This window comes from Acomys minous (genome assembly GCF_964271855.1).
Source record: "Acomys minous genome assembly, chromosome: 3".
NCBI lineage: Eukaryota > Metazoa > Chordata > Mammalia > Rodentia > Muridae > Acomys > Acomys minous.
The window spans coordinates 102,367,485-102,386,882 of record NC_140485.1 but is presented as its reverse complement, the minus strand read 5'-3'; the positions used below and the strand labels follow the sequence as shown (position 1 = coordinate 102,386,882).

At 42.1% G+C, this 19,398-nt stretch overlaps 1 protein-coding gene across 1 annotated transcript; it reads right to left on the bottom strand.

Moving 5' to 3' along the window:
• Positions 1 to 1,214: 1,214 nt before the first annotated feature.
• Positions 1,215 to 11,674, bottom strand: RSPH4A (radial spoke head component 4A). Its single transcript, XM_084777416.1, has 6 exons — positions 10,828 to 11,674; positions 7,826 to 8,060; positions 6,541 to 7,278; positions 4,344 to 4,479; positions 3,470 to 3,587; positions 1,215 to 1,506 (listed from the first exon to the last, which is right to left on the bottom strand). The coding sequence occupies exons 1-6, from the start codon at positions 11,505 to 11,507 to the stop codon at positions 1,275 to 1,277; spliced, it is 2,139 nt and encodes a 712-aa protein (XP_084633542.1). The 5' UTR covers positions 11,508 to 11,674; the 3' UTR covers positions 1,215 to 1,274.
• Between the last annotated feature and the right edge of the window lie 7,724 nt (positions 11,675 to 19,398).

Genomic DNA, 19,398 nt, shown 5'->3' with positions numbered 1-19,398 from the left:
ATGGTTAGAGGGTTATTTGTTTTATGGGTTTATGTGTATGAGTATTTTGCTTCTCTCTCCCTCTCCCCCCTTCTCTCTCTCTCGTGTGTGTGTGTGTGTGTGTGTGTGTGTGTGTGTGTGTGTGTGTGTGTGTGTTATCCACGGAGACCAGAAGGAAGTGTTGGATCCCCTGGAACTGACCATTTCAAGCTTCCATGTGGATGCTGGGAATTAAACCCAGGTCCTGTGCAAGAGCAAGAAGTGCTCTTAGCCACTTAGCCCTGGTCTCTTTAGCCCTGGTTATTAATGTTTTCAACTCCATATCCCCCGGCACACAAACACTAAAAGGTTCCAAGAAGCATTGTGAGTTATAATTTTCAGTCCTTGCCATACTAGGAGTTAAAGTGAGAATTGTGGTTCACTCCTTTAGTCCCAGCACATGGGAAGTCGAGGCAGGTGGGTCTTTGTGAATTTGAGACCAAGCTGGTCTGCATAGTGAGTTCCGGGTCAGCCCAAGCTACATAGTGAGACTCTGTCAAGGAGGGAAAAAAAAAGGAAGAAAGAAAGAAAATTTGAGATTTTCAAAGCAAGATATTAAAGTGTTAATTATATTAGCTATAGCCATTAAAACAGTGATATGATCGTGTCATGGGCTTTTGGAAAATCACTGTAACTTACTGTAACTTACTGTAAACACTGGCACTTCTATGTGTGGAGTTTCCCAGTTTTTTTTTTTTTTTAATAGAAGATTTCGTATTTTTGAGGCAGGGTCGCTCCATGTCACCCTGGCTTCCCTGGAGCTCTCTTTATAGACCAGTCTGGCCTTGAACTCACAGAGATGCTCTTGTCTCTACCTCCTAGGTGCTGGGATTAAAGGCGTGATTCACCACATCTAGCTTTTTAAAATGTTCTTTTTAAAAGATTTGTTTTTATGTGAGCGAGCGTGCATGCACACTTGCAGTCTCTGTGGAGGGCAGAAGAGAGCACTAGATCTCCTAGATCTGGAGTGGCAGGTGTTACCGAGTCCCCAGACTTGTTCTCAGCAAAAGCACATTTTTTTTTTCCTTAACCACTGAGTCACCTCTGTATGTGCTCGCCTCATTTGATAACTTTAAAGGAATATTTTGCACCATCATTTCCAACATACGTGTATATATTCAGTGTGTGTGTGTGTGTGTGTGTGTGTGTGTGTGTGTGTGTGTGTGTGTGTCTGGGTGTCGGTATATAAAAAAACTCAGTCCCCATAAAAGATTTGTGTGTGTGTTAGTGCCACATAAGACTGGTTTAATTCTGTATTAGTCATCATCGTCGTCATCTTCATCTTCAGTTTCTTCATCATCCTCAGCTGAGAGTGCAGCTGCCTCTTGGGTAGTTCTGAAAGCTTGTTCCTCCTCCACGCTGGGATCATCCATTTCTGTAATTTCTGGTCCACTGGGATATTCTTGATAAACCGGTGGTGGGCCTGGGGGTGTGTAATTCTCCACACTGTACTTATGACCCCAGCCTACATAGAAGTTTTCAAACTTCCTATAAGTGAGAAGAAAATAAAGTTATGTCTCTGAAGAAAAGCTGACCCTCTATAGGAATAAGGTCTTGTTATTATACCTTGGAACCACATTAAAAAAAAAAAGCATTTAAAGTGCTAGAGTGAAATAGTCCTCAATAAGTCCTCAACTACTGGAAATTATTTGATCTAAACTGCTAAGTTGGTTATGAAAAATAGAGGGTCAGGTCCTATCAAAAGTGCAGCCTACATCTAGTCATCCCTCAAGAAAGGGCCTTCAGTTATTCAATTATTTAACCTTTTAGGTTTTTCACAAAATTTAAAAGTTGCTAGCCCATGGCTGGGAGCAAAATAAGAGGTGTGGCTAAAATTTGATGTGTTTTTTTTTTCGGCTGTGTGTGTGTGTGTGTGTGTGTGTGTGTGTGTGTGTGTGTGCGCGCGCTGATCATAGGAAGTTCCAGAAGCATCACCTTGTAGGGCTCAGCCCGCTTAGTAAGACTCCCCATTCCCTGTCCCCCAGCAGACACTGCACACACACAGCCAGCTAAAAGGGTTTCAGCCAAGGACTCTGTCCCCACAAAGATGGTCATGTTCTTAAATTTGCATTCCTAGCTCAAGAACCTTCATGCTTAGTGTTCCATCTCAGGCCTGAAGCCCATCCCTCCATACAGTCCCACCCCTACTCCCCCATAAAACTTCCTGAGCCTTTTTTCATGGGGTTCCTTCTGTGACACCCACATTTCTAAAAATCCACATGATCCTTGGTAGAGAATGCTGTGGGGGAGAAGTCAAAGCGCCCTTCCCCTTGTGTTATCTTGGTAGATAATTTAAAAGCCTGGCTTTTACTTTTCCCCCATAGATTTCATCTCTTCTACCCCCACATCCATCCAACTCAATTTTACACACACACACACACACACACACACACACACACACACACACACAGTGTGCTCGGTGTTGGCCAACAAACTCCTGAGCATTAGGCTTGCTTTAACGCTTTAATAAGCTCTCCTGCCATGACAGTTCAGCTCTCAACTGTTCAGGTGAGCTTTCTGACACTAATTGGGAAGGAAACAAAAATAAGACAAATGGAACCATGTTCTTTCCCAGCAAGAGATAAAGGAAGTTGTAGTAGTCTCCTGATCCTAATTCCCTTGAAATGACAGCACAAGTACAGCCTATTATAAGTAACTTTATCAAAACTCTCAAAAAGAATGTGTAATTCACTTGCATCTTAAACTCTCTGTTAGTCCACTAGCTTAGTAAGTCGATGTAAAACCATGTCTAATGTAGATGAATGGGATAATTAAGATAAAAGGCAAAACCCTGAATTACTCTAGTTCTGAATTTTGTGCTTTACTGTATTACAGAAGCCCTTTTAATAAATCATACACTATATACCTAACATGCCAACCATGGGTTAGAACTTAGCTTAACATCGCTATGATGACATAATTTACAGAGCCTAAATAGTTACAAAAATCATCAGACGCTAAGCAAGGCGAGCATTTTCAAGGACAAATGCCTCTATTAATATACTTTCCAAGTCTCCTTTATTTCTATCTAAAGTTTATGGTGCAATTGAGCAGGACCCGTCATCCCTGTCCAGAATGTAAATCCTACACCATGTGTTTATGACCTTCAGCTAAACATGCCTCAAAATGTGCCTGTTATCTTTCTTTCTTTGATTATGACTTTAAGTTGAATCTACTTGGGACTGTAGTACTTAGAGATAGGACCACTCATGAGTGTGCTGCCCTGGATGAGGAGATGGGCTCCCAGAACAAAACCATCACTTTCCTGTCTTTTGACCAGGGAGATGCTTTGAAATGGACTTTGATGTTCTGCTTACCTGCTGTGGGTAAAAAAAAAAAAAATCCTTTTCCTCTTTTGTATTCTGCTAGAGCTTACATTGGTTTTACACTCACCAAAATATAAGCTGTTGAGTTTGGTTATGAATGACTTTGTAAGTGACAAGATACTTACTTGCCATTGGAAAAGGCGTATGCTCCAGGCCAGAGATTGGATCGAAGGACAGCAATGGCATACTGTGGAATGAGATTTGAGGACAGTCGTGTAGTCCAAGAGGGTATATTCTGAATCTCTGGAACCCAATGAGAAATTTACAAGCTTAACTCCTAAACAGACAAGGATCTACTGATAACTGAAGTAAGTTTTTATAAATATGGAACAATCATTGACATTTGTTATAAAAAGTTAAAACAGTAGCTTGATGTAAAATTCAAGAGAGTATTTTATGGATGTTCTGGACCAATACAATTTTAAGCATGTACAGATACATACACACATACATATATATATATATATGTATATATATATGTGATATATATATATCACTATGTATAAACATTTTTGCAACAGGGACTAAAGGAGAGGAGAACAGTATGATAACCAAGGAAAGGCAAGCCATTACTATGGGAGAGACTAATAAGAGTTGCAAGCGAAACCAGAATTAGGAAGAGACAATATAGAGACAAACGTAGATAAAAGGCAACTATTGGACTCATCTAATATTTTACTGTAGCTGTGCCATGTGTGGTGTACAGAAGGTAAGGCCAGAGCGATGCCAATCTTTCCAGTTAGTTACCGCCCACTTATGTTTCCCCTGTGCATCGCTCCTTCAGCCTCTTTCAAAGCATGTTAACTATAGTCAAAAGCGTTCTTTACTCTCTTTGAGAACCTTCTAGAACCTAGGAAGGAGGGAAGGGATGAGACTTAACTCCCTGCTCACTCCTTAGAGTCACCAATGGTGGCATATTTAACACACAATGTGTGTAATGTATGAGTGTGTACATGTGTGTAATTTATGAGTCCTTTGTTACCAATTGTGTGTAGTTACCTAAGTCTTCAGAGATTGGTGTCAAGAGAGGAGGCCCCACTTCTGGTTCTATGTAGTCAGTCTCTTCTCCTTTTTCTTCATCTTCTTCTTCCTCTTCCTCATTTTTCTGTAGAGGGTTGAACCAATGACAGCGACCCTGGAGATGAATGTTGCAAGGTTTAATGTATGAATGAGACCCTTACAAATCTCAGAATATTCACATTGGTTGGTAGTTGTCAAGATGAGGCTTCTCTGTAGGGGAAATCCATCAACTATTCTGACACGGTTACTCTATATGATCCTCCTGCCTCAGCTTTCAGAATTATGGGCTGGCTGACACATACCACCACACTCAGCTTATACAGTCTGCATACTTTTACCAAGTACTATTTCCGTCTGGGTTTCTCTGGGAAAAACAATAAACCTGTACTAGTAATTTCAGTGATTTTCTATTTCTTGGAGTTACAGAACTTGAAAGTCTGTGAGTGCTTTAAAATAGGCAGAAAAATTGGTGCAAATGATAGTAGTACAGTGTACTAGTTTGTAATACTGTATATAAATGAAATAAGTGATGATTTAAAACCATTTTTTACATTTTAGTTTCTTTTGAACTGTTCTAGTTGATTTTATTGATACGTTATTTTAGATTAGAAATGATCAGGGAGGTTTTATGACCACTTAGCATTTTAAAATTGTATCATTAAGGCCAGGCACAGTGGCACACACATTTAATCCTGGGACTGAGGAGACGGAGGCAGGCAGATGTCTGTGAGTTTAAGCTAGCCTGATGTTTATAGCAAGTCCTAGGTTAGGCAGGGACGCATAATCAGAACCATGTGTGTGAGTATGTGTGTATGACACAAGTGTGTGTGTGAGAGAGAGAGAGAGAGAAAGCGGGGGGGGGGGGGAGGGAGTCCATGGAGGTCAGAAGAAGATAGCAGGTATCCTAAAGCTGAGTTGTAGATCATTGTGAGCTGCCTGATGGAGATGCTGGGAACCAGACTCGAGCCTTCTGAAGAGCAGCACGCACTCTTCAGCTGAGCACCCATGTCCAGTCCCTACACTTCCTTATTTATAGATCATTCCTAAAATAGAAATGGTTCTAAGATTTTGCCACAATGGCACCAGTGAAGTGGTTAATAATGCTATACATCTGGCCTTCATGGTACCTTTTTTTAGCATTCATTTTTTATTAGCATATAGTAACTGAGCAAAATGATGTTTTACTGTGGCATTCTCATACAAGTCTATAATGTATCTTGATCAGATTCAGCCCCCGCTACCTTCTCTTGTATCCCCTTCCAATGCTAATTATTATCAGTAACAAAATTTTCTTTTTTTTCTTCTTTATTAATTTATTCTTGTTACATCTCAATGGTTATCCCATCCCTTGTATCCTCCCATTCTTCCCTCCCTCCCATTTTCCCCTTATTCCCCTCCCCTATGACTGTTCCTGAGGGGGATTACCTCCCCCTGTATATGTTCATAGGGTATCAAGTCTCTTCTTGGTAACCTGCTGTCCTTCCTCTGAGTGCCACCAGGTCTCCCCCTCCAGGGGACATGGTCAAAGGTGAGGCACCAGAGTATGTGAGAAAGTCATATCCCACTCTCCACTCTACTGTGGAGAGTGTTCTGTCCATTGTCTAGATCTGGGTAGGGGTTTAAGGTTTACCGCCTGTAAATGTGATAAGAGTGGGGTTGTAATTTCTCAGGTAATAACAGGTATCTAGAGCATTCAGGAGCAGCTCTTATCTGTATGGATGTGTGAGGAAGATTTTCTACCTGTGTTGGAGGAGTGCAGCAGATATGTCAGAGGATGGTTCTGGCTCCTTTGTCTCACATCTCACTATAATATATTAGCTAAGGCTGCTTTTATATTTCTTCCAACATGTTTGCCTCAACTGCTCATTATAAAAATAAACGAAATCCTGCAACCCCCATGGGATTGTGGTGAGGACTGAGTCATCTGTATTTACATACATAATTGATTATATGCAGTGTACTTAGTATAAGGGGGTCTAGATAACAGCTGTACAAAACTGGGTTTTGTTTCTGTCATAATATTTTAGTGTTCTTTACATAGATATTTCATATATTCTAGTAGAATAAAAGAAATGTTGACAAGGTTAATACATGCCAATATTGAAAATATAACAAGTAGAGTAATTTCAGAACACACACAAATCTGTACCTATGTTCTGCCCGAATACTCCCCTACCTGAGGAAGAATGTACTGCACATGATGAACCCAGTTGGCCAGAGACTCCACCAGGTCTATCACTTGGATGCCTTCAAAGTCAGGGTTTTCCTCATAGCTGTTGCGACCCGCTTCTGCCTCTTCCTCTTCTTCTTCCTCTTCACCAAACTGATAGAATCCGAGAGGGCTAACGTGGGTCCCTGCTGAAATCCGGGCAATTTGCGCCCTTAAGTAATTGCTCTCGTTTCCTGGGAAGGGTGGGTAGCTTACGACGGCCGCATCGAGTCGCCCAGTGAAAAACTTCTTGATTTTCCTTGCAGTAACAATTTGAGCAGGAGTAACTGACGGTAACTTCACCCACGGCCTCCCAGGCTCATTGCAAACAAAGTAGACATACTTATTGGCGCCTGTTCTACTTTCTTCCTTGGGTACCGCCTGCGGGGCTTTATACAAGGACTTCGGTAGTTCATCCTCCTCGCCTTCACCAGCATCACTCTCCTCCTTGTCTCTCTCCTCAGCTACCCCTTCCTCTTCCATCTCCTCTTCCTCTTCACCATCACGAAATTCCACTTCGGCAACAATGTAATTCATTTCCAGACCTAGGATCTTGCCCCAGAAGCGGCATCTTTGGATTGGGTGTGTGTCAGTAAGCTGCTTGAGAGCCAGGAATACTCGGTACGTCTCGTCTGTCCCCAGACCAACTCCAGCTTGTTCAAAATAATAAGCCGATTCCATCACATTAGGCAGCGCACTTTCTGCCTGGGGAAACAAACATCCATGGTTAAAGTTTTATTCATAAGAGGAAGGTTTGCCTGTATCTTGATTCTACCATTACTTTCTCCTCTACTGTTTCTTTCAAGATAAACATCAAATTGTGTTAATCCCTAAACTCCAATTCTTCTCTCAAACGCAGCTTCTTACATCAATTGTGTACTATACTCAGCGATATGATAGTTACTGTACGACTCTTAGGAAAAACCCTTCATAAGTACTAATGATAACAATTCAAGCCAGCCATGGTGGTTCACACCTTTTATCCCAGCACTTAGGAGATAGAGGCAGGTAGATCTTTGTGAGCTTGGGGCCAATCAGGCCTATGCAGCTATTTAGAGAGCATTAGAAAGGGTTGGTGAGCTTGTAAAGCAAACCTCATCCATGCCTGAGGCCCAGTGCTCATTAGTATCAAGTTGGTAATCACTTACTACTATCCCGAGATCTATAAAGATGGCGTGCTCACAAAGCAAACCCCACTCTGCCCCGAGATGCCAGTGCTTTAACAGCACTGAGATGGTCAGCCATCACTTACCATTTCCTCCTCTAGCTCTGAGTCAGCTCCTTCCAAATGCCCCTGGAGGAAAAGGGCCTTCTGCTTCTCTGCTATTTCATACGCTGGAAGCATCTCGTTTTCGTTGTGGAGCGTATCTAATTTTTTATTAAAATGTGCCATTTTCACATCTCGGCTTATACTTTCAATGATGTCAACAGCGTCTGCAGGGCGCTCATCTAGGACCTTGGCCAGCACATTAGAAAGATGATCATATCTGCACAGACAAAAAGTTCCAGATAGCATGTGCAACACGAACACTTTAAAAAATTGTATGCAAATTCAGTTGGGTTTTAGGGAAGTTAAACAAATTTGAAATCTTAAGAGATTTTTTAAGTGAAGGTTTTTTTTAATCATTCCAGATAGAATCTAGATTTAATCCCTCTAATATGATGTGGATATTTAAATTAGTAGATGAAAGCACAACAGCAACATGTACAGTGCACATCAGCCACTTTCACATTTCATTTCTGAAGTTGGAATCTCTTAGCTATATATTATCAGTGCAGAACATTTTTCACTCTCCTACCTTAAATTCTTTTCTGTTCCCCATCCTTTTTCTCACCAAATATAATCAGAGAGCCAAATCCTGCTACTCCCTAAAAGCTATGTTCTTACCATCCTATATCTTTTTAAAGATGTTTCCAGTTATATCTGTGCATGTGAATATGTGCATGTGAAATCAAGTGCCCATGCTAGATCTAGAATGTGCCAGATCATCTGGAATCTGAGTTGCAGGTGCTTGTGGGCTACCCAATATGGGCGCTGGAAATCAAACTCCAGTGCTCTGAAAGAGCAATACACACTTAAAACTGTTACGCCATTTCTCGAGCACCCACAACTTTTTTTTAAAATAAAAGATTTATTTTATTTAATGTAGGTGAGTGTCTTGCTTGCACATATAGATGTGTACCGTTTGCCTGCTGGTTCCTGAGGAGGTCAGAAGTTACTGGATCCCCTGGCACTGGAGCTGACAGATGTTTGTGACCTACCACGTGGGTGCTAGCTTTGGAATCCTGGTCTCCTGCAAGAGCAACTAGTGATCGTAACCACTGAGCCCTCTCTCTCTTAGCCCCCTGCCCCCGCCCCACACATCTTATTTTTAAAGAAATGACTTATTGTAATGTTTTTAGTCCTCCCCAGAGAATGCATTTCAAGTTGCCTTCTAAACACATACTACTGAAGACATATTTCTTGCTCTTTCTTCTTTTGTTTTAAGCTATTTTTGTCAGTTCTCTGAGAATGTGTATGTTCTGACCGTATTCACCTCCATCGCCCATCTCCTCCCAAACCCTCCCCTTCTCTACCCACCCAATTTTGTGTCCCTTTCCCCCCGCCCCCCCCCCCCGCGCCTCGAGACCAATTTGTACAGCCCAAATATTTTTAGATGTGTGCACTCTCTCTGGAGTGGCGATTGTAATATTTTGTTCTCCTCTAGTTCACAATGAAATTAGAGGAACTTCATTTACCCTCCCACCAGTCAATTCCACCTTGTTCATAACTGTCAGGCTGTACTTTTCAAGCACCAGATCTCCAGGGACTGCATAGGCTTTGCTTACTATTATATACTTATGTCATAGCTCAACGCTGATCACAGAGTAGGAATGGATGGATGGAGGCGAGGATGGCTGGATAGATGGATGGATGGTGGATGGATGGATGAATGAGGGAATAATGGCAAGGTCTCTAGCCCATGCCTCCTAAGAATCTGTTTCCAATCTCATTAACGTCTCCTGGGTTGCCTCCTGCTTTTCCAGGAAACAAGAAGTGCTTAACATAAATAGCAGACCTGTGGGATCCAATGCCTGTGGCCTCCAAGGGCACCCACATTCACAAGCACCGCCCCCCCACCACATAGATACATAATTAAAAATAAAAAAATTTTTTGTAACCTGGAGTGATGCAGTGGTTAACTCTAATTCTTGCTGCTATTTACTCATCTTTCACCTGGAGAAGAGCGATGGTGGAATGAGACAAAACTAAGAACCAAGCAGATTTAAGTTCTCCTTGAGTCTCTGAACTGCAACGAGATGTCAGAGTATGTACCTGGGTTACCGAAGTTTTAAAAGAGAGCTCTAGCATTGTTTTTAAAGTGGCCTGTTTTTCTGGGTTCCCATAGAATACATGATGTAGACCTTTCAGTGCTCAAATCTTAGCACAGTTCTAACAAACCCAGTACGGATGGTCACCCCAGCACTGGCCTGGAAATGAACATAAAATCAAACTCCACAGATCCTCAAATGTTGACAAGAAAGCACTCTGTTGCTCTAGGAAATTATATTTTACAAGCATCCTGGGTGCGTGCTTAGATTTCATGACATTACAATCTCCCCCAAGTCATGAATAAACCAACCGAACAACAACAAAATCCCCCAAACAACCAACCAAATTGTGTGACTAGGTCTTCAAAGACCTAAAGAATCATCACCAATGGCCCAGATTTAAGTGTTAGGTGCAGTTATCTCACTAACTCACTTTTGTATCTCCCTCCCCCTCTTTTGAGATAGCATCTGACTCTGTTTCCCTGGCTGACCTAGAACTTGCTGTGTAGACCAGGCTGGCCTCTCCTTCCCCTTCCAAGCCCTGGGCTTAAATGCTTATGCCACCACCTCAGTAACTTTCTTTCTTTCTTTCTTTCTTTCTTTCTTTCTTTCTTTCTTTCTTTCTTTCTTTCCTCCTCCTCTTTCTCCTTATTCTTTTTTCTTTTTTTGGCTTTTTGAAACAGGGTTTCTCTGTGTAGCCTTGGCTGTCCTGGACCAGGCTGGCCTTGAACTCATAGCGATCCCTCTACCTCTGCCTCTGGAGTGCTGGGATTAAAGGCGTGCGCCACCACACCTGGCTCAGCTTTTTTTTTTTTTTCAAATGAGTTCCTTTCTAATTCTATTTTCTTTCACCTCCAACATATTTTCACAGAGACTCACTTCACTCTGTCCCTACTCCTTGTGGTCAAACTTGCCCCGACCCCACCCCGTTGTGATACTTACAGGTTTAAGCCAGACTTGGTGCTAGTACCCAGCAGGTACGCCTTTGCGTTCTGCACAGCCACATCAAGCATACTGGGGGCTGCTTCATTGGCCCCAAATCCCGGCTGGTCTGGGTCACAGTTACTGTTTGACTCTTCATCGTGTAAAAGGTCAAATCTCAGCCCTTTTTGCTTGGACTGGTCATGGCTGGCATCCCCTGGTCCACACAGGTCAGACTGGGGTGCCTGAGATTGCGAGAAGGCGTTTTTCTCTGTTCGCCTTGCGTAGTGAGTTGACTGTCTTGCGGCAGAATACGGTTCCTTGGGATCAGAATGAGGTGTCCCCGTGTCAGGAGTCCCACTAAGGGACCTCCCTCCCTGTGAGGAAGCATCGGGATCTTGAGTAGCTGCAGTCATGTGAGGAGTCAAATAAGACTCCGGAGGAGGCGAAGGAGGGGAGGAGGGTGACACTCCTGGTTCCGCGGTGATGCCTCCCAGAGACAGGCTCGCCCTAGACTGGCGGCCCCAAGAGGGGCTTATTCTGGGTGGGGGTTCAGTTTCTGACCTATGCTCCTCTTCCTGATACTTAGGTGATGGGGGATCGGGATCCCGGGGAGAAGATTCTGACTCTCCTTGCCATGGCCTCTCTGACTCCTCCGTCTCTTTGTTTTCTTCTTGATTCAAAGAAGTGGGATTTTCCATAGGCGTCAAGGGGGCAAAAGGCCAGCTGAGGGCAGAGTGAATATGTGGATGGAAGAAGCAGGCTTTGTTGCGATACCGATACCGTAAGCAATCAGTTTCTGGGTTCTACTGCACCTACCTGTTGCAAGCTTCCTGTCTCCATAGCAACCCCGGGCTGCTGCCTGGGGAGAGTCGGGGGCAGACAAACAACACAGTTGCTAGGATTTTTAGGGTGGAGACTAAGACAGGGGCGGGGCAAGGGGGAACCTCTATTTTCTCATTTGATGATGTCTCTGTCCCTCTTCCTATCTTAGCCAATCAGAACTGGATCCTTTCGGTTTTTGTAAACCGTAGACCCGCAAGATCTCTAACTAGAGCATTGGTGGGGGGAACTGTGATCAGTGCTGGCGGTCTTTAAGGGCGTGACAGCTTGATCCAGGTTATGGATATGAAGTACGAGGTATGCACTAGTGAAGAGACGATTATTCTCTGTGTAGCTCACTGTGAATTGACAAGGAGATGAGTAGATACTGTTTCAGGATCCTCGAGAGCCCAAGATGTACGTTTACAGTGCATAAATATCTCCCCGAGACACCGACTGTGAACCAAAATCCCCAAAGGAATCTGACTGCGGAGAGCGACGTGGCTGAGTACAATTTCAGTACTGTGGAGAGATTGGAACGTTGCAGGTCCAGGTCCAGAGCCTAATTACTTTACCTTGGGCTAAGTTCTGGCCTTCTAGAACAGCCTTTCCTTACCCCACTGTGTCTGAACTAACATCTTGCAACAATGGGTGAAAGCCATTTTGGAATCTATTAGATTGGTAACCACTAACTTCTGCCAAATGTCCTCAGATAGCATCTTGTGCCAATAGAATAGCTCCCCACACATAGTTGGACCTGACTCTGTAATGTGCTCACCGATGTATTTTAACCTTGCCTTGATTTATAACTTTCTTTGTTCATTAAAGTATTAAAACTTCATGGAACTGTTTTCACGTTGCACCACGAAATTTAAGGTAATGTAAATCTGTGTTTCCAGGCCAGGGTCACTCAAAAAGGCTCCAGGATAAACTGTCTCTTATTCCCTTTACGATGAGAGCTGTGGGTTGTTTGTTTGTATGGTTGGTTGTTTTTGTATGTCAGTAATTTTGGTGCTGCAATGTGGGGTATCAAGACTGATCTGCTTTTCATGGAGGAATAAGCTGAGTGGAAGACAGGTACCTCCATGGACCCATTGAGTCCCGGCCATCTGGTGTTACTTCCTCAAGTGGATTGTTGGTGAACTCTGTCAGCACTCTGAAACTCCCTGGGTTTGGTCAGTGATCCGTTTTGTTTATTGTGAGCTTGTTTAAAAAGAGCCTACTTTGATAGATGCTTTTTAAAAATAAATAAGTAAATAAATAAATTAATTAATTAATTTTGGTCTGCTTTCAATGTGTTTTGTTTAAGTATATAATTTGTTTCTTTGCTTTGATAGCAATTGTAGGCCAGGCATTTTGGTTTGCTTTGCTTTGGTCTGTTTGCTTGCTTTCAAATTTCTAAAGGCATTTTGGTCAGTATTTTGTTTCCTTTTGGAACTTTGAAGTAATTTGGGGTTTTGTTTTCTTTCTCTTGGTGTTCCCTGTCTTTGAAATGTTTTGATTTATTACCATTTGGTCTTTGTCTCTTGATTTTCTTCCTCACGTTCATAATTCTATGTTTTCGGCTGCTTCTCCTGTGACCTTGCCAACCTTTAGCTTAGGCAGTTTATGAGTATCTGATTATAAAGATGCTGGGGACAAGAGGCACTGTTTCCTCTCACCCAAAAGTGTGGAGGTGTCAGGGTGAAAATTGCCTGAATGCAATGGACTCACAGGGAAATGCAACAAATGTACTGTGGGTTTTGCTTTGACACAACCAATCAGCTCTGCAGATTTTTATAGAAAAAGCAAGCCTTGAATTACCTTCTGTGAATCATTCAGTGCTGACCTGTAATCTACTAAATGAAGTTAAAATGATCACTAAAGCTATATGATATGATAAAAAAAGTTCATTTGACACTATAGAAGTGTATTCATTTGAAATTACAGCCAGTTGTGACTATTAATTTATAAATGCTGTTTTGAACACGAAGAAGATATTTAGAGAGACCACAATCTGGCCTTGGCTATAAACCATAAATTGATGAAAATCTTTAATGTTCATTCTTCTATTTAATACAAGCTAATTAAATATGTAATATTTGATACTTTACATTAAGATGACTTTCATTTAGCAGAATGCTGGTTATAATATCCTGAGCTCTCCACAGACTGATTAAAAAGCTGATAAAGCAGAGATTAGTATTGCACCATCCCTAAGGTCCGGTAGTCTTTGGGCCATCTTCTATCTTTCCCTCATCTGTTAGAACTTTTGCCAGGATGCTGCTGCCTTGTTTTCTGAATCTCTCAGGTAGGAGAATTGTGAAGGAAAACTAATTACTTTAGTCACTGTTTTCAAAGATGGGTTAACAAAACCCAACATTTTAATAATGCATAGTTTCTAGAGAAATTCAGAAAGGGACTCAGAATGTATTGAGAATAAAAATACTTCAGAAAAATATGTTTAAAAACAAAACAAAACAAAACCTGAACTAACCCAAAAAGCCTCGTGTATGCAAATGCTCAGAGAATATCCATGACCTTAAATTATTCATTTTTAAAAGTAAAAATGTTGTGATAAATTTGGTAAGTATCAAACTTAAAACACAGAGGGAGGTGAGAGTAAAACTGGACTGATGTGAAGAAATAATAGAGACCAGTAACTCCTAATTCAGTGTTGCATGAGAAAATACCGGCTCAGGCATATAAAGCACTGATGGCTTTGATGGCAGGATGATGTAAGGATTCCACCAATGCGTTAGTGCGCTTGCTCAGGAAGGGGGGGGGGGGAGGCTGCTAACAGGAGTGTGTGTGAATGAATCCCAAACAGTTGCATCACCACAAAGCTCTACCTCATCATGGGTGATGGCCTCATGGAAGGCATCAGAGCTCCACGTTGAGTTAACCTCCCATCTCATCTCGCAAGACCCCTTGTGTCTAGGGATTGGGGGAAGCAAAGGCAAAGGGGATAATGGCTGAAGGTAGCATTTTCTTTTCTTGTTTGCCTATATATCTCTTTTATTCAATTTCAAAATCCATATTTCTTAGAGAAAAATGATATTGCTGCATCCTTTTAAATTGCTAGTCATGAAACTATCACTTAAAAAAATAAGAAGAACGTAATTGGGGAGTAAATGCATAAAATCAAACATTTCCCCCCTCTCTGTTTCCCCTGTTATTTGGATGGTAGGTGTGAAACCCAAGGCCCCTGAAGTCCAGGGAGATGCTATACTTGGAAGTGAGACCCTAGCCCTCTACTCTTTCAAAGGTGTTTTATTTGATCTGATGGAAACCTGTCTATGCCTACTTCCAAAGCCCCAAAGGAAGAGCCTGGTATGGCGTTCTGTAGTGAGATTTTTTTTTTTTATTCCAGTGTTGTTGGTTCTTAAAATACAGTATAGTTATTACTTTCTTCATGAATGTATCAAAGATGGGAACATTAGATGTAGAGAAAAACCATTTACAACCCTGTGACGTTTAGTTGCACCAAAATGGTTACCTAGTATAAACAAACATGCAGTTTACTTCCTCTTCCCCGAAGGACTTAAATTCAGGGGTCAAATTAAAATCCACGACGTTTCCAGATAAATTCTAAGAGTTCTACACAACGATAGCACGATTCTAAACGCATATGAACATTTGTTTCCCTGTATTTCCCTATACGTACCTCCATAAGTTTCTAAGACCATAATTTTAGGGAAAGATTAAGATAAGAGTTTTATATTCTATTGTGATGCTCTAACAAATTGTTGGTTTTTTTGGAGGGGGGTTATTTCTTAGCTTAATTTCATGTGACCTTGACATAATGCAAGTGTGCGGACAAAAAGTATTCAGATACAAAATTATTAGTTCTGTGTCATAAATAAATTAGAGGTTGGTTTTGTTTTGTTTTTGCTTGTTTTTTTTTAAACCTTAAGTCTTCCATGGTGTCGCCATCTTCTCTGCAAGAAGCATCCTTTCTTGAGCTAAGAGAACAGACGTGTGCAGCCTTTTCTGATGCCAAGGATCCCCTTCCTGAAATTGTCTCCAGAGGGAGGCCACCGTTTCTTCTTCCTTGGAGAACTGAAGCTCAATTATTGTCACTACACTGTCAAAACCTGGGAGTCTGACCGGTACCCTTAGCGCTTCCAGCATCTTGCGCACATCCACTCAATCTTCTGGTGAGAGCAGTTCCATTTCTCAAGCTGGGTTTACCAAACGGTACGTCTAAGTGAATGACGTCATCCCCAACCCCTCTCTGTTCCTCTGAAGGTGCCTGCAATATTCCAGCCACCTGTTTGGCCTAGCGGCGTGTGGTACCGTGTACCTGAGCCTTAGGTTTCCTTGGTAACCGCGTTGGTTATTCCCTCACTCAGGAAGTAGTTCTTTTTTTTTTTTTTTTTTTTTTTTTTTTGGTTTTTTCGAGACAGGGTTTCTCTATGTTAGCCTTGGCTGTCCTGGACTCACTTTGTAGACCAGGCTGGCCTCGAACTCACAGCCATCCTCCTGCCTCTGCCTCCCGAGTGTTGGGATTAGTTCTTAAGCCTGATGCTGACACCTTCTGGAACTTCACCTTGCTTCTCTTTAATTTTATTAATGAATGATTTTTCTTTTGTTTTTGAGTTTCCTTTTGATGTCTACAATTCCTACAGCTCTTACTTTTCCTGATTGGGGCTCCTTATTTGTAATGACTGGGAAACTGGCATGTTCTCCCAGCTTCTCTATGTTATGGCCTCTAGTAAACGCCTGTAAAACTCAACCCAGCGGGGCTGGAGAGGTGGCTCAGAGGTTAAAAGCGCTGACTGCTCTTCTGGAGGTGCCGAGTTCAAGTCCCAGCAACTGCATGGTGGCTCACAACCATCTGTAATGTAATCTCATGCCCTCTTCTGGCCTGCAGGTGTACATGCAGGCAGAGCACTGGATATAAATAAATACATCTTAACAAAACAAAAGCCTCAACCTGGCTATGTTCTTAAAAGGAGAGTTTGCAGCATGAATTTTCAGTGCTCTGGAATGGACCAGGCTCTTTGTTGGACAGAACCAGGTGCCATTCAATAAGCACAATTTGGGACAGACGAATGGCCACGCAGCACCCACTACTTTTCTGGTCTCTCAAATCAGTCGACGTGTGCTAAGAAGAAGAGTCCCAGTGTTAACTTCTATCCCAAGCTCCTTGATCTCCAGGAGACCGTTGGTCCACCCTTACAGACCCATGGCTGGCAAGGCCTGCCTCTGCTGCTCACCGTTTCGCCCCGGCTGCGAGCCGCGCCACCTAGTGGCCACTGGGATTGCGGGAGCCTGGAAAGAGCACTGAGACACTGACAAATACATCCCTAACCTAATTAGGGAATCCTAGGTGATACCTGCCCTCTCCTTCGTTCTTTCCTTCTTCCTTCCTTTCTTTTTCTTTCTCTCTTTTTCTTTTTTCTTTCTTTTTTTGTCTCCTGTCTTCCTCTCCCTCTCCCTCCCCCCCCCTCCCGTCCTTGAGACAGGGTCTCTCTACATAACCATGGCTGTCCTGGAGTTCACTATATAGACCAGACTGACCTAGAACTCAGAGATCCACCTATCTCTACCACCCAAGTGTTGGGATGAACGACGTGCACCACCACCCCTGGAATATCCTGAGTAAATTTTAGAAATTAGACAACTCACATGACAAATAAGATTTTGAAAGCACAAACCAGAGGCTGGAGGGATTGACGAGTGGTTTAAAGACTGAATTGCTCTTGCAGATGACATGGTTTCAGTTTGTAGCAGCCATTGGCTTACAGATACCTATAACTCCAGCTCCAGGGGATCCAACACCCCCTTTTATCCTCCTGGGGTACATGGACTTAAGTGCAAATACCACACTACACACATACATACATATATATATGCATACTACATATTTTTTAAATGAAATAAAATCTTTAAAACTGCAAACATTTCTTTCTGAACTTGAAGGCACATGGCTACTGACTTAAGGACTCTACTATGTAAAGCAGTCTTGAAGCATAGGAACATTTTTTTTCCCTGTTTTTCTTTGTTTTTAACCCCAGGGTATCGAGTCTATTCTGAATCATCCACTTTTGTCTTCATTGCCTCTGGAGAGTGCATGTGCTTCTAGCTACCACATCTGTAAAACTTACATAAAAGATTGGCCTTGAAGGCTGCCAGAGAAATATTATCATAATGGGCCTTTGTGTCCCTCCTTTAGAAGCAGGAGGACTGGGTTACTGTGGGGCGGTAGAGTGGGCACCATTCCCTCTGCTAAGATCCTGGACTGTTCAAAAAGAAAGTAAGCTGACCATAAGCGTTCAGCGCTTTCTGCAGGTTCTGTGTATTCAGCTCCTTGAGGTCTGACTGTAACTCTATACTGTGATAGATGGTAATCTGACAACGCTTTCTCCCCTAGTTGCTTTTGTTGGAGTATTTTCTCCCCAGCAACAGGAAAAGTATGTAATATAATAACTTTACACAAAAATACTATAGCGACAACATCCGCCCAGCAACCGTCTTTCAATATGAATCTATCTTGTGATCAGCCTCTTTATCCAAATATTATTGTTTTAAAATATCTTGTGTAACGCTCTTCATTTTACTTGACCATTTTTTCCCTCTTGATTTTTATCTCCTTAAATAGTCCCGTATTCACGTTGGTCATGAATTCATATATAGTTCTCAGCTTTTCTAAAAAAGAACACCATTTTCTTTTGGAGTGTCTTTGGTTTAGCATTGAAGAATAAAATGATGAAAATAAACCTCCAGAGAAGATTGACATTATGGTCCATGGTCCTGGCAAGACAAGGCTTTCTTCAAACAGGTAATATGATGTGCTGGACTCATTTCAGGATCAAAGACAAGGTGTCACAACCAGAAAGTTGTTTGGGATGCTTTTTTCTTATAAATGAGTTTTCCTAGGATCTTCTGTCTCCTCGTATCCGTGTGTTTGGTAGCATGGCTTAGCATGGATTTGACAGGCATCAGATAGTTTGGAAATCTGTTTCAATCCGTGTCCAGCAAGAGTTATCAAACTGTTGCTTAAATAAAAGTTGAAGTCACTCCCAGCACTTGGGGAAAGCATAGGCAGGCAGATCTCTGTGAGTTTGAGGTCAGCTGAGTCTACAAATTGAGTCCAGGACATCCAGGGATGTTACACAAAGAAGCCCTGCCTTGCTGGATGTGGTGGCGCACACCTTTAATCTCAGCACTCGGGAGGCAAAGGCAGGCGGATTGCTGTGAGTTCGAGGCCAGCCTGGTCTACAAAGCGAGTCCAGGACAGCCAAGGCTGCACAGAGAAACCCTGTCTCAAAAAAGCCAAAAAATAATAAAAAAATAAAAGAAAAGAAAAAAGAAAGATGAAAAAGAAAAAGACCCTGCCTCACCTCCAAAATCCAAAACGAACAAACAAACAAAAAACCAAAGAAAAACAAAGAAAGTTGAAGTCACCGCATGTCTTATGCAAATTGTTTCTGGAATTTAAATGGAGCCTCTCTCAAGTTATTTTGTGTGGTCACACATACACTCCAGCTGTATTATTTGCTTAATTGTTGTTTTGCTATAGGTTTCACCTATGGATGAATGATCTTAACCGGATCTTAAAATGATGTTTCTCTTTAGGTATATTATTTTCTAATACAGGGTTACATAGGGCTGTTTACTTATGTGTATGCAATATACTTGAACTATATTCTGCTTATGCCCCACTGCCCTTCTTCTTGAACCCTTATTAGTCACTTTTGCTCTGCTGTCTCCTCTCTGCCTTTATGTCACCAGTAGACATGGTAGACATATGCTGTATTGGGATCCACAAATGAAAGCCTTTGT